This window comes from Ptychodera flava, chromosome 20 (assembly GCF_041260155.1).
Source record: "Ptychodera flava strain L36383 chromosome 20, AS_Pfla_20210202, whole genome shotgun sequence".
Classification (NCBI taxonomy): Eukaryota; Metazoa; Hemichordata; class Enteropneusta; family Ptychoderidae; genus Ptychodera; species Ptychodera flava.
In genome coordinates this window covers 10,624,666-10,640,186 of record NC_091947.1, presented here as the reverse complement: position 1 = coordinate 10,640,186, position 15,521 = coordinate 10,624,666, and the positions used below count along the sequence as shown (strand labels likewise).

General features: G+C 37.0%; 1 protein-coding gene across 3 annotated transcripts in view; it reads right to left on the bottom strand.

Annotated features, from left to right (window-relative positions):
* Nucleotides 1–7,958: 7,958 nt before the first annotated feature.
* The window catches only part of LOC139120000 (rho-related BTB domain-containing protein 1-like), a 77,041-nt gene continuing 69,478 nt past the window's right edge, over nucleotides 7,959–15,521 (bottom strand). For all 3 annotated transcript variants that reach the window (XM_070683986.1, XM_070683987.1, XM_070683988.1), the window contains 3 exons: nucleotides 15,298–15,416; nucleotides 14,256–14,492; nucleotides 7,959–12,530 (listed from right to left, as the gene is read on the bottom strand). In XM_070683986.1, coding sequence (XP_070540087.1) covers nucleotides 12,282–12,530; nucleotides 14,256–14,492; nucleotides 15,298–15,416 — 605 coding nt within the window. In that variant the 3' untranslated portion in view covers nucleotides 7,959–12,281. The remainder of the gene's footprint in view (nucleotides 12,531–14,255; nucleotides 14,493–15,297; nucleotides 15,417–15,521) is intronic.

The following is a 15,521-nucleotide window of genomic DNA, read 5'->3' as shown; positions in this document are numbered from 1 at the left end:
ACGTTCCAAACATACAAATGAGAGTGTAGACCTACTATGTTATATATATATATATATATATATATATATATATATATATATATATATATATATATATATATATATATATATATATATATATATATATATATATATATATATATATATATATATATATATATATATATATATATATATATATATACACATATACAGTCTGTGAACACGTTTTCTTTCGATTTTGTAATTGAGAACACTATATTTAGCCATAAGAACAATGCCAGGAGGCGATCGCTACGTCATACTGTGTAACTGGTATGTCATTAATTCATTTCCCTTCATACTTTGTGTCACAGCAATTCACGACAGAGTTCAATCGGTCTTTAGATATTACTTTGATGTCAATTGATTTGTAACACTTACTATGGACGACGAAACATGGGCCTACTGGAATTGAGACAACCGCGCATCATGGCACATATAATACGTGTAAACACAAAAACTCTGATGACTATAATATAAGTAACGTTGCCAACATTCTATGATTCGTCAGTGTTTGGCTTCAACGTGGTACGTTTATCCCCTTTAGGCTTAATTGCCAATTACACAGATGACGACGTTATTGACCTTGACACAAATGCTTTTAAATAAGAAGATCTTTAATTTCATTGATGTACATACTGATAGCGCTCAAGGTGAAAAGCGTGTCGCCATTCGTTATGGCTTAATTGTGATTTTTAAGAATCGGATACCTTTGCATGACGTAAGTATTTTGTACGGTTCCGGTGAAACAAAAAAGTTTTGTAAGTGGCTTCCTGCAATCCATTCTATGAGTACACAATGATCAGCTGAGAATTCCCCGTCTCTTTTTATTGATAAAGGACCCGTCCTTTAAAAGCGTTTCGCGGAACACCTATATATATCGCACATGTCGTGGTTAAACCGATCAGTAAAATGTTATGTTCTAAATTTCATGGGACTTTGATAGCAATGCCTACGTGGCGTTGGCAATGCTGATTCTAGTGCGTGGTTGAACATGATATAGATTTAATGAACCCACGTCTAAAACCTGAACTCAGGATCGAAGCGATGTCACTAATTTCTGCATCAAGACAATGGTCACCTGGAAACTGGCTTCAAAAGATTCAGAACCTCCTATTCGAGGGTGACGTCATCTGTACGATGGCGGTGACCAAATGTTCACAATCACGACGCACTTACAAGTCGTTAAAACTGATAAAATGATATATTATTTCATGGTCGTGTGTAATTGGAACACACATACAACTAATGGCAAACGACCCGGTCCTATTTCTTCTATTAACGATATTTGCCAATTTTCATCAATCGACGGGTACAATAGACAATAATAACCTTAACGCTGTTGTGGATAAAATTCTACCCTTTGACATAAATTATGTTAATGATCCTGAGAATTGCTATGACTCTAACGACAATGAAAATTGCGTCTTTCTTGCTGGGTAAGTTAAAGGTCGTTGACATGTTTAAAATGTGCTCGACAGAAGCGTTTAAAAGGGGTTTGTTGTGCCATTTCAAGACATTATGCAGTTATGACGAAAATTACTGTAAGCTACTTATATTAATGTGAATTATGTCGTGAGCTACTTTGAGTTAAGTAGCCGGACTTCAACCAAGACATGTCCACATACTTGAGTCAATAGACCTCAAATAGCTTTCTATTATATCAATGAAGCCAAGTGGTTAGTGTGAGAGTATCTTAGTGGTACGGTAAACTGATTTAACTGAAACATACTTAGCGTTAACAAGCCTTGTCCAGGAACGAGTGAACGCATACAGATGAGAGAAAATATATCTAGGTGCTGACTTTGAAGACGAAACCATGCAGGGCATCATGGGTACGCGGTACCGGTCTGTCTGTCTGTCTGTCTGTCTGTCCGTCTGTCTGCCCGGAGACAGTAGAAGCGGGTCTACTGTTTAGTACGATATCACGGCAGAATTGGCTATGTAACACGGGAAAAACACAGACAGACTTAATGGGTTTCAATTCTATCTAAAATTGCCCACATAATGGTGTGAATAACAAAAAGACTATACAAAATGATTTTATTGTATTTTACAGTTAACAATTAATGTGTTGTATCCCCTGGGCGTCGCAACAATAGGTGTCACTGGCAAAGCGTGAATTAGGACAATAACACGAAATATTTCACATGTTTTATCGCCACTGTATATGCACATATGAATTGTACCGTTATAATATTATAGCAACTTTCATTATTTATGTATTTTTTGGTAATCTGCATCAAATAAACGGAAACGAAGATACAGAGAAAACTGAATCATATATCTGTACAATATACAATGTTAAATGGGTGTGTTTCTACTGAATAGATTGAATTGACTGAAAGTTTGAGCGATATTTAAGATCTAGAAGACGTGACGCCACTTATCCGATACTGTGGCTTTATTTTGAACGAGTGATTCAAATACCGAAAGATAATATATTTCGGCTTGCATTGCCTCGGACAATGCTCCGAAAACAGGTACGATATATGTACACTGGACCCGTCCAGGATACGATCTGGATGCGCAAGCGCTAGGGACAGGAAGCACGCCGTGGGAGTGTAAAATTTGGTGTCTCCCTCCTTGATGTGGAGCCTGTTTCAAGGATGATGGCTACTGCACATGATTGGTTGCTGATACTAGGAGCTCCCGCAAACACATGGATTCAATCATTAATTTAAATTAAGAGCAAATTGTAGGACAAGGGATGGCTACGCCCCTGGATACGTCCTGTATGGGGACGCCATAAAGAGCCACTTGGCGATTTTTAAAAAAAAAGGCTAAATGTATTCCAACAAAATGACAAATAAAACAAATGTGTCAAGCAAATGTACAAAATTACAAAGCAACTTGTCTGAACAAATTAATCATTTAACTGGAGAGCAGAGAAAGACAAACATCGATAAAATCATATCATCATGTGATTGCGTTCAAGACGCATCCTTCGCCTTCAAGTCTTACAAGGCTTGAAACTTCGTGATAAAATCATCAGCTTTGTTCAAGTGAAATACAATGTATTCATCCATGAAGAAAGATAGCATTTGAGTTAGATGACATAGAATTGGAGGGTAACTTTAATCCCCTCCAGCGTAGCTGAATTTCTTATATTCCAAACTGTGTATTTTATAAAGGAAGCGATAAAGTATATAATGTCGCATTATATTATTATTATTATTTTCAATTCCTGCAATTGATTATCTTTTGAATATTGGTATTGTTATCAATATTGTGCTTTCTGACAAAGAAAGAAAATATTTTCTGCCTGATTTCTTTTACATATTTACACTAAAATAAGATGAATAAGCTTACCAGAGTTTCTTCTTGGCCACAAGTATGGCATTTCCCGTCACTTAAATTAAAAAGTTTTTGTAATGCTTCCTGTAATTAGGCCTCCACGGAATGAATATGTTTTAATTTCAATTTGACGATTATTGTAGGCACTTTAAGTGTAACGAGCGCCCTCTCGTGTTGGTTTCACAGGAACGCACCGCCTGATCAGATGGTTGGAGACTAGTCTTCAGTGACCCGAAATCTCTGCTAGCGGCGCTACTTTTCTACCAGAAAAGAATTTCAATATGAAATCTAGTTCACCAATTACAAGTGTTTATAGCTTTCCTATATCTGATGGATCCATATACCAAACTTTGTAACTCGTAAATGATGAAAAAGATAACTTTGAAATTAGAAAAATAAGTGTTCATACCTGATGCGCAGGATTTGTACCATCATGATAATTACCTTCTGACAAATGTACGGTCATTCAGTGAACTTGAAGATACAAAAAGTAACTTTTTAAAGATACGCCATGAACATCTGTATATTGAATCTTAGCATAACAATCATGATGCATTGCATTTAAAATTATCATAGTTGATGGTAAGACTGTGTGGTTCACTTTGAGTTGAAGTCACCTGCTGGTTCTGAGGTGTTACGTGACAATGCCATATGGGCAGGAGTGAAGCAATCAGACCATTCCAATACCAAAGCTGATATACATCATCATTACGTAATGGCGATTTCAAAATTAATACTGTGAATGATTCAGGTCTAGATAGGTACTGACAGATTTATCGCCAGCTATTTACTACTGACTGGAAATATTAAAAAGAAAATGTGAAGTTGTGATATGTCATGTGGTTCAAAACCAAATTTTCCCGTACTTTAAGCAGACTCCCTAAAAAGCCATTCACACACGTCTTACATTCCATATAGTTATAATAAACAATATAATTCTAAAATTTCCGTATGATGAAAACAGGTAATTTGATTTCCTTATGTTACAAATTCTAATCTAATCCACGGTTTGTGAAGGGACTGTGTCTGATCACCATTAAAATCCAGTAAATTCTCGATCGGATTCGCACTTACAACGTACGGCGCTTAGTCATCTAGCAAAGACATCACAGACAAAACCACTAAGCTAAACCTACACCCTGAAATCTGTTAGAGTTTTCCTAATAGTTGGGTAAGTATCAAATAATCAAAGTGTATAAATGGCAAAAAGGGCAACGTACATGGTGGGCAGGATATTAAGGAAAATAAAAAATTCAATGTACTGCTCCTCGGTGTTCCAACTCATGAATTTTGTACTTAAAGAGACAATCGCTATTTCAACAGAGATTTCAAAAGAAATTATGATTTCACTGCTTGATATTACTTGTGTCTTTGGGTAATTATGTATAAATTTGCACAGCTCGATGTCAACTATGACTTTGAATTCACCACGAGTCATCACAGGCCAGTGTTTGCCCTATACATTGCTTTTGTTTTTATGAGCAAAGGCTTCTTTTTGAATCTTTCCAAGACAAATCTTTGCAGAGCACTGCAAAATGGTTTATGTTCACATGTATTTTTTCTAAGACAAGACGTTTCATAGGAGAATTTCATACATAGAATGACTATGGTGAGTCCAATATAGTATATCTATATTGCTCTATTGGACGCGCCGGAGACGGCTAGCTATGTCAAGTATAATTCACACATGTTCAGTGATTTTATCAAGTATTGCAGAGGAGAGAGAAAGCGTAACCCTAATGTGATACCAAAACGGATTTATTGATAATATTAAGGTAGAACGCACCTCGGGGACAGACATTCGGACTCTTAAACTTTTACAATTCTCTTCTGATATACCACATGTGGGGGTTCATTTTAAAGCTCTTGGTGAAAGAAAACTTTTCACCGGTGTAGTTTTTCGTAATTCGAAAATGTTTATTTTTCTCCATAGAGTTAACACAGGGATGGCGGCCATTTTGAATTTCTAATCTCGGTAAATCTTGGGTAATTTGTTTCTCTAGTACCAAAATTTGCACGGTGACCCCCTATTTTTATTCTTGATTTTGAAAGAGAATGATTGAAAGATTCTTTAAGGAAAGTTAGAGCAAAAGTTTAAGTCTTTCACTTTCGAGGTGCATACTACCTTAACATTTCATGATTATGACATTAGTATGATATGTTTTAGATTATGTATGCTGTCAGATTGTGACACAAAAAGTGTCCTTTGATACTATCTCCATTCCTTTAGCTCATCACAATCTGGCATGTACATCTACGCTTGTTCTTTGCTATTCTCGTTTGCTGGTAAAGTCGTCTCACTGTCCTACAAAGGAGCAGTGAACACTTCATGCCACTGGTAATCCATGACTAGTTTAGATTGTAAACCTCTCTCCTCTGATTGGTAAGCTTTGTGAGATTTGAACACAATAGTCTATAGCAGTTGGTCGGTAGTCGTAAGGCGACTGTAAGCTCACGACAGCAGCAAGGAACAAGCAAAGGTAGCCTAGTCCCTCGCTGGAGTATTTTTGCCTTCGGAGATTTTTGGCCTTCGCCCATACGAAGGCCAAAAGTGGAGAATAGGGTCTAGGCTAAAGCAATGAGAAAGCCCGATCAGGTAATCAGGTTGAGCCTCTCAGTAAATGTGCCAGGGCAGATGAAACTGAACACAGACACAGTGAATGACATTGTCGGCTACCAGGTGTCTCCTCTCTGCCCGCAAGCGATTCCTGTTTTCTTTCCTGCCAGCATTCAAAGCAAGTTGCTGAAGTTGGAAAAAGTGAGTCGTGCATAGTGGCAAGTCAACTCAAGTGGAACGGTAAAAAATGCAACACAAATGCACCTGCCAACCGTCTGCCTACAAGCACAACCATCGCCAAGAAATAATTTCATCAGTGATATCGCGATCTGAAAGTTGAGGTCATCCACGTTTATTGATTCTGTCATGTTTGTTTTATTCTCAGTTTATCTCTATCGGGCTTTCGTGTCGCCACAGAAAGTTAGCACTTGCTGATATTATGGAGACACCTAAGTTTTCAATAATTTATAACACAAGCAATTTGTGGAAAGAACGACACTTTCTGGATAAGCATGTGTGTTAGCTGGGATTATACTCACCCAGACTTAAACCAAAGGTAAGTCATCAGAGATTTTGCAAATCAAAGACCCGCCATTTATTTTTGAATGGCAATAACTTTCTGAAAAAGTTTTTCCTGTATTCTCGTACGCGCCTGCTGACCATGGTGTTCAGACCTTTTAGCTATCCATCATCCAACAGGCAAATGCATGCCCAAGCTGCTGGACATGACAACACCAATAGTTTTTGTATGGCAAAGTTACACTATATTACCATGACCTGTTAATCGCGTTTTAATTGGTCGAGCTGAACCACGTGACTGCCACAAATATGCAGTAATGGTTTGTTTTCATGCCCTGAATATGAATAATATCGCAATACATAGTAACTTTACAGCTAAAACGAAATTTGTGATTTGTACGAAATTCATAATCAACCACAAAATAAAATGGAGCATTTGTTGGCCAAGTTTAGATGCTGTTTTCCAAAAAAAAATCTTCAGATTTGCAAAATTTCAAGTTGCAGCGCGCGCACTACTCACTGACAGGTTCTGGGCCTCGTTGTCGTTCACACGGGAAATTTTCGTAAGTTTTGACAGTTTTTCGGGGTTCGTTGATAATATAATGGAAATAACACACTCCGCACCGACCAGTAACATTTATTTATGAGCGCAGGCGAGAGGAAAGCCAAATTAACGGGCTCGGCAAGCCTCGTCCATTAATTTTTGGCTTTCCTCTCGCCCTTGCCCATAAATATAGAAATAACGGACGACGCGCTGACCATTAACGTTTATTATATTGTAGAACAACTGTAGAAGAACTATCTTCTGTAGCACCATCCCTACACAGCTTCTTTGTATGACCTGGTTTCCATGGCTGAGCGTGAGTTATTTTTTGCTTTGGAGTGCGTGATTTAGGAATGCCTTTTTACGTTTATGGCCGCCGGAATGCTCCATCTTTCACAACTCTATGCACTTCAGATACATGTGTTAAACTTTAGTATAAGGCTTTTTTATGGTTCTTGTTACGGCAAAGCTCCCTAAACTCATTTTATCCCAATAAACTGTATTTTCACTATATTATCGTTATTAGTAGATTGCATAGTATCCAGATTGCTAACAACCTTGCTTCCAGGTAATATGTGCATTTTCTAGATCATTGTCATCAATATTTTATTTCATTGCGCTTTAAATGCATCTCAGATGCTTTCTTCCCACTGACTTGCATGTTGTTTTGACAGCTGGCTGATCACGATGTAATTTCTAACACTTGCAATGCTAATGCATTTTTAAACATCGATTTTTAAATACATTAATTTTTCAACTCCCAATCTGCTGTATGTGAGTTGAACTGCAAGAGTAGGTAGTTGTCTGTGTAAAACTTGAATGCACTGCTTGCTGAATTCCATTCACGTTCTGTACCTCGTATCGTATCTAATATTTGTATTCTCCACTTGAGGCAAATGGTCAGCACAAACGGTGACAAACTCTATTTCTTGAATAAACAGCTAGAAATGGTCTGTCAGAGAGAAGCTTTGACGAGGTATGTCCAGGTATAGAGGAAAAACAACACAACAAAATACAGCATTATGGTACAACAATGACAAATTTTAATTACACGATTAAAGCTATCAGAAGACAGTTGATTTGATCTGAAGCTGAAAATACAGAGGACGCCCAGTTCTTGCCTTGAAATTAAAAGTCATTTGGTATTGCCCTACAGTTACAGATGAACGAGGCCAGCCTTAGGTGTTACAAAACACTGGTGTTTGTGAAGCCAGGCTTTGTTCATAACACTTTTTCTACATCATTGATCAAGTGTGTTATTGTACAAAAGACCTCATCTAATTGAACCACTGAACCATGAATGATTCTGATATGGTGTAACCACTCATCGGCGAAGCGCCCTGTAGCCTTCGTTATCTTCCAGCCCACTATTTCATGTGTTGTACAAGCGGAATCTGAGTACTGGGATGTTCCGCGAGGCAGGGTACTGAAAATAATCTTTGTGGTCTTTGCAAGAGAGTATATCTTCTCTAGCAAACTTTTCTGGGCAGGTTCAAAGCATGAGGATATACTTTGTGGCAGGTACACCAGTTAAACGAACAAGTGACTCCCAGGTTATTCAATCTCGTTGATGAAAATTACACGAACTGAAATATATCATTGTCAAATGTCACTGGAAGAAGAAACAACGCTTCATGAGTATACCACAACGTTGTGGATGAGTCCCAATGAAATGTGTGAAGATGCACCAGGAAAAAAATTCTGTGCTGGTAGGTGGACTGTTGTGAGAAAGTACATGACAAATGAACCTTTGTGGTTTAGAGTTTAATAAGTCTGTAACTCAAATTACTGATTATTTGTGCTTATTTCAAGAAACTGCAATTCCATGGCGTACCATGTGACTACCATGTGACTTTATAATCTGTGTGTGACTGGTTAATTAATACAGAAAACCAAATTATGCACGATGTGGTAAAATATTTTCTCGAATTTAACAAAATAAAAATCTACAAATAAAGACAACTATGAAAAAAAATATTGAAGGCAGGGCAGGCCTCAACAATTTATACCAAAAATACTGAAAGGGATACAGCTGTTCAGTGTTTCACATTGGTTTTATCGTACAGTTACTTTAGTTTATGGCACCATCCATATACACTGATCCTACGTATTCTAAACTTGCTTCAAAGATGAATTGCACAAAAAATAAAAATGTTCCTGAACACTAAGTTTGTACCTCATCTGGTAAAAGTTATATATTTGTATTATGCAAGAAAATGGGAGACATTGCTTCGCCTAAAACCGTATGTATTCTCTCTCACACAAAACATTAGCAAAGTGCGCCCTCTAGGGTCCACTGTGATTTACCCAATGCACAAATCAGTAAACGGATAATCTTGTAGAACGGCTGGATATATTTCAGATCAGGGGGATGTGAAAATCATCCCGATCTCGACAAATACTGACTAAATGGACATATCTTTTCCTGTGATAAAGTTCCAATCGCAGCCTAAAGACAGTTCAAGTGGTGACATGAACCTCAAATTATCTGTGCGTGTTATCCGACCAAGCCAAATAATTTGATCAACACTGAAGCTACATTTTAGAGATATTTACAGATTACACAGAACAGGTTTTAAAACCTTCAAAGGATTACATTTCTAATAATTCATTTCATAAATCTGTTCTGAAAAACAAAGAATTGTTTGTCTCACAGTACGTTGTGTTGAATTAATAATATATAATTTTTGATCAATTTTCGTAAGTTTTTCTCATATCACAAACTTCTCTTCCTCATTACATGTACACATGCATTAGCAGCAAAAGATACAGTACAAATTGGGAAAAAATGCTACCCTTACGATTATTGTTGAATCTAGAAAATTCTGACGACCCAAGTAAAATGTCCTACTAGTAGAGTGTGGATAACCTGATGTGAGTAACCTACAGCACAATCAATAGGTTATGTTGGGAAAGGATTATCCATTTACCATAAAATGGGTGAGCGCACTGTAAAGTGGGTGACCCTTAGCAAAAAGGTTACCTAGAGTATATAAAAGTGGGTGACCTGGATTAAAGGGGTGACCTTAGGAGGGTGACCAATTATAAAGCGGGTTATTATCTGTGCGGGTAACACAGAGGAGAGAAAAGGTACTTTGAATATACTGGGTGACCCGTGGATAATGTGTGCCATACGTTAAGAGGATGGCTCAGTGGATAATGGGTACCAGGAGTATACTAGGTGACCCGAGGATAATGGGTTCATCAAGTACAGAGGACGGCTCATTAGATAAAGGGTACCAAGAGTACAGTGGGTTACCCATAGGATGAGTACCTTGATTTGGTCAGGTGGTTGATTTAAAGTCAGTGATACCCGGCATGGGAGTACAGTGGATGAAACAATGATAATGGGTAAAACTAGCAGATAATGGGTATCTTGGGTAAATTAGCAAACCTGAAGGATTCTGGGTACCATGGGCATAGTGGTCAGGTGACCCAATGCATAACAGGTACCATGCACCTTGAGTCTAGTGGTTGACCCAAAGGATAATTGGTACAGTGAGCAAAATGGGTGACCCTCAGGATGGTAAAATGGGTGACCACAATGATAATGGGTACGTTGAGTACAATGGGTGACCTAAAGGACAAGGGCTTTTTCAAAAGTATCTTGGATGACGCTAAGGTGAACACATGTAAGTGTGACTTGCATTAAGAAGCTGATAACTAAAGTCTCTGTGATTTCAGCACAAGGAATCATTTAGCACTTTGAATTTTTTGTTTTTCATGTTAGGCACATTGTCACAAATTTCAATGATCAGTACAACAAACACAAAAGTGCAATTGAGCAAGGCACAAGAGTTTCAAAGGATATCACAGATCATTGACAATTTTCAGCGTGCTTACTTAAGTATGTATCTACATTCTAGTCATAATTACCATTAAGAGTTCATTGTAACCTACTAACCATTTCATGAGATAAAATTCTTAACACTAAGACTTTCTCAATCTGCTTTGCACTACCTGGATAATGAGAAGTATGGTGCGACAAATCTTCCCTCGGATGACATGGAGTAATTCCTCCATCCCAAATGCACCACTCTTGGCCGGCCTACAAATTTTGTCTAAATCTTTTACTCATTTCAATATCTATTTTCTAAAATTCACCAGACAGACTCTCATCACACATTGATATACGTTTTTCTGAAATAAAGGAAAATTCAAGTCAATACATCTCTGGAATACTCAGCTTAATTATTTCAAACAAATGGCAGGAATACTTTTGGCAGTTTTGTCATGCATTTGCTTTTTTTGAATAAAATGCCAAGTCTACATGGTCGTTTCAAATTTTAATAAGTTTTTTGCCTTTTTTTACTAGCAGTGGAAAGATCTATCAAATACTTCAGGTGGGCTTGCTTAGTCCTCTGTTGTGGCAAATTCCAATCTCTCCATGGCTGAATATTGAAAGAAAAAAAACTGCTACCAATATATTAGATATATTTCAGAATGCTTCAAATGCCCAACATTCTGATTCAATTTCAGTCTCTATCTTTCCAAAGCTCACTCCGTATCTTGTACCCCTTTATCGTACTTCAAACACTCAGCAAAAAACGACAATTTCACCTATAACTGCAACGACAATCAAAGCTTTTTCCATAAAGCTTTACTAATCTCTCTGATGATTGTTATATTAAATCCTGACTACATTTTATTGCAAATATGTGAATATTGTTTACAAATGGTTCTTCTTGTCTTCCTGTCTGTTGATATCAGTTAGATTTTCAGCCGTTTTTTCAAAGGTACACAATATATATCTTTGTTGTTAAAAAGTGTTGTTTTCAACTTTGGTTGGGAAAAGCAGCTCTTCCTGTTCAAAGTGTCTACCATCAAAATTTCAAAAAATTTCAGCCTTTTCCAAGTATGTTGTTGAGTTCACAAAGTATTCTCCCACAAATTGTTATTAATTTGTGTTTCAATTAATTTCGCAGTATCAATTTCATGTTTTGTTGATCATTAAATAAAAAATTTGATATTATTTTGAAATTTAGGCGATTGTTTGTTTACCTCAGTGTGTCGCACTACACAGCACAGGATAGAAACTGCTTCAGATATTTCACTATTGGTGGATATGAGTAAACATCACATATTAAGTGGTTTTACTGTCTGACCGTAACATTACATACGAAAACATACGAAAACTTGTTTTTTTCTGAACAGTTCCACTACAAAAACTGATATATCGATTTTAAAAATTTCTCTCCTAATTAACAAAAAAAAAATTAATCTGAGAGTTCTGTCTCTAAAATTTTGCACATTTCTCTTTTAAATGTAACAAGAGTGATATAATTTCAGTTCTTCAAAGACTTGACTCATGAGAAAATGAATGCCCGAGGTACAACTAGCTCCTTATAACACCCATTTTCGTTTTCCCTTCCTGGGGCTAGCCTGCTCATTGGAGTCTCGGTCAATCTTGGCCTTGTCGTAGTAGTCCTTCTCCTTCAGGTACCATAGAGGGGGCCAGCGTTTCTTGTTGAGGTACTGCATACCTTCCGATCCGGTCTCGTGCATTTTCTTGCCGTATTTCTTGCTCACCTCACTGAAGTTACTAGCTATGTAGGTCAGGCACCACTCGTGGAGTTGGTAAGCATTATGCATCTACAGTAGGGAGGATAAAAAGAATGTTTCAAAGTTCAATGATAGCAGTATTCTCTTTCATTTGTATGAGATAATTCTTCAAAATATATTTTCCATTAAACTCTTGGAGCACCAAAGTCAATTTTTGTCATCTTCATAAAATAGGGACCAAGTCAAATGTTTTTCATATTTCTGCCAAAATTTTGATAGAAAACTGACAACAATGAAATATGATGTCCATTTGGTCCAAAATTATCAAAAAGGTTGCAGAAAGACCCATGAAAATTGGTAAGATGTTGGACTAAAATTTTGGTGGGAAAAATTACGTAGCACTCAAAAGGTTATGGTAGTATGAGCCTCAGAACAGAAAGACATAAACATTTGCTAAAACTTTCCTCAATGAAACTTATAACTATTCTCTCACCAAATCAAGAATAACAATCAGGGGTCATCATGCAAAATGTGGCACTACAGAGACAAATAACCTGAAATTTCCCAATATTGGAAATTCAAAATGGCCACCATTCCTGTGTCAACTTTATTGAGAAAATTATTATTTTCGATTTTCGAAAAATTAAGATGGTGAAAACTTTTCTTACACCAAGAGCTTTAAAATGAACCATAAAAAGTGGTATATCACAAAAGAATTGTAAACATAGGGCCAAGGTCCCTGAAGCTACTATAGACATGGATACAAAATTAAGTATTTCCTGACTGTATGAAATTATCTCACCAAGGTCATCATAGGGACTTGTAAACCAAATATTAAAGCTGTCTGACCAGCAGTTTTGAAAAAACAAGCGACTCAACAGTCCACAGACTTCTGCTGTGTATGTAGAGAATAACTTTTTGTGACACATGTATTGATGAAGAAAGTGGATATCTTTGATAGCTCATTTCAGGATGGCCTGATCAAAAATGGCAAAATTAGCTGCAAAAATACAAAATTGAAGATTTCATCATAATTTCAATATATTACATTAAGATAAAGCCTAGGAACCTGTATACCAAATATCAAAGGTATCAGATAAGTAATTTTTGAGAAACACAGTTTTTGACCAAAAATGGCAAAAATTGCACCAAAAATACAAAATTGCAGATTTCATAATATATTCAATATATCATATTTAGTTCATCTGTAGGAACCTGTATACCAAATATCAAAGCTGTCAGACGAGCGGTTTTGATGAAAGAAAGTTTTGACCCAAAAAAATTCCTTAAAAATACAGATTTGCATATTTCATCACAATTTGAACAAATCTAAGTTGGGTTGTCCCTAGGGACCTGTATACCAAATAACAAAGCTGTCTTACCAGCGGTTATGAAGAAGAAGATTTTTTACCAAAAACGCCTTTTTTGGCACTAATTTGCATATTTTCAACGATATCAAAAAATTAAAAAAAATAGTTTCTCAAAATCATATTTTTCATCAACACAACAAATATCAAATCAGCAAGTACTGCAGTTCTCAAGATATTTGAGTGGACGGACGCCTCACAAACGGACATACATACATACATACATACAGACTGACGCCGGACGCCGGACGGATACCCATCCCAATAGCTTCTATAGACTATATAGTCTATAGTAGCTAAAAATTTGAGAGTATCTGTCTCTGAGGCGCCATCTACCTTAAGGTAGAATGTGCCTTCCTAACAGATATTTGGATTCTCTAACTTTTACAATGGCTTGCCCAAAGGACAGGTGTAGAAGGGTAGTGGCTTGTTTCATTTCCATGTTTACCTTTGTTACATTTAACAGGTTGATCACATCCTCTTGGATGTCACGCTCCTTCTCCAGGGCAGTGTTGAACTCCCGAATCATGTTGTCCTCACACAGCGCCACCAAGTGGGGCAGACACAGGAAGTTGGCCAGCTCAATGGCGTGGAGACACTCTGAGGGTTTCATCGCCGGACACTGATCCGTGTACAGGTACTCCAGAACAGACTGGAAACAGCTCTTGGTGCATGGCATTGGGATCTGAAAAGAAATAATAGTGAAGAATAAGAACTGTACCAGATATTTTGAAATTTTTATACAAGGGAAATTTTAAATAACCACGATGAATGTGAAACACAATGCATGAAGAAACCAAATATTTTTATATTTTCTGACTATTGCATGTCATACTGCAATTTTCAGAAGTAGATGATCACTGGCCAATAGATACAATTCAGTTCATGTCAAAACAGAAAGGTTAAGATAAATCTACTGAAATAAAAAATCACTTCACACAACCCTTGGATTCACTTGTGCTGCACACAGAGTTCCGGAGTTTTCCAAACAAATGCATATTGTCGGAGAATACTAACAGTGTTACTACTGTTTACAGCTGTAATTTTTCCCGCCAAAAGTTCAGTTCAAAATTTTACTAATTTTTATGAAGTTTTTTTGTGTAATTTTTTTTGACAGTTTTGCATTGAATGGATACCACTTTTTATTGGCTTCAGTCCTTGATCAAAACTTTGGAAAAAATCTGTAAAAATTGTCTGGGTTACAATTTATGAAGGTGACAAAAATTGACTGTGGCACTCAAAGGGTTAACATCACCTAGTGTTAACAGTACAGTGTCACAAAATTTACCCTGAGGCTTGACCCCGATTGACCGCAATTGACCTCATAAGCCCTCTTTCAGTGAACTGGGGTCCAAGATATCCACCGAAAACTACAGGGTTGTATCAAATGAATTGTTGATAATGATGTACGATAAATGCTGGGAAGCCAAAGAGGGAAAGAAAGGGTGGCCATGGTGAAATTACTCAAGACAGCAGACACAATGCCTTACCATTGTGCAGGTACTCTCTTTGAAGTTTCCTCCAAGCATTGCGTGCATCATATCACATCTAGCCATCAAGAGTGCCTTGTGGGCTGCCACGCTTCCATCTTCCGTGCAAATCATCAAATCTAAGATGTGAAAAAAATCACAAGATGTCAAAACAGATCCATATATGCAAGAAAAATAAATCCGTGATCAGGAACATGATAATAAGAAATCGAATACCATTGTCA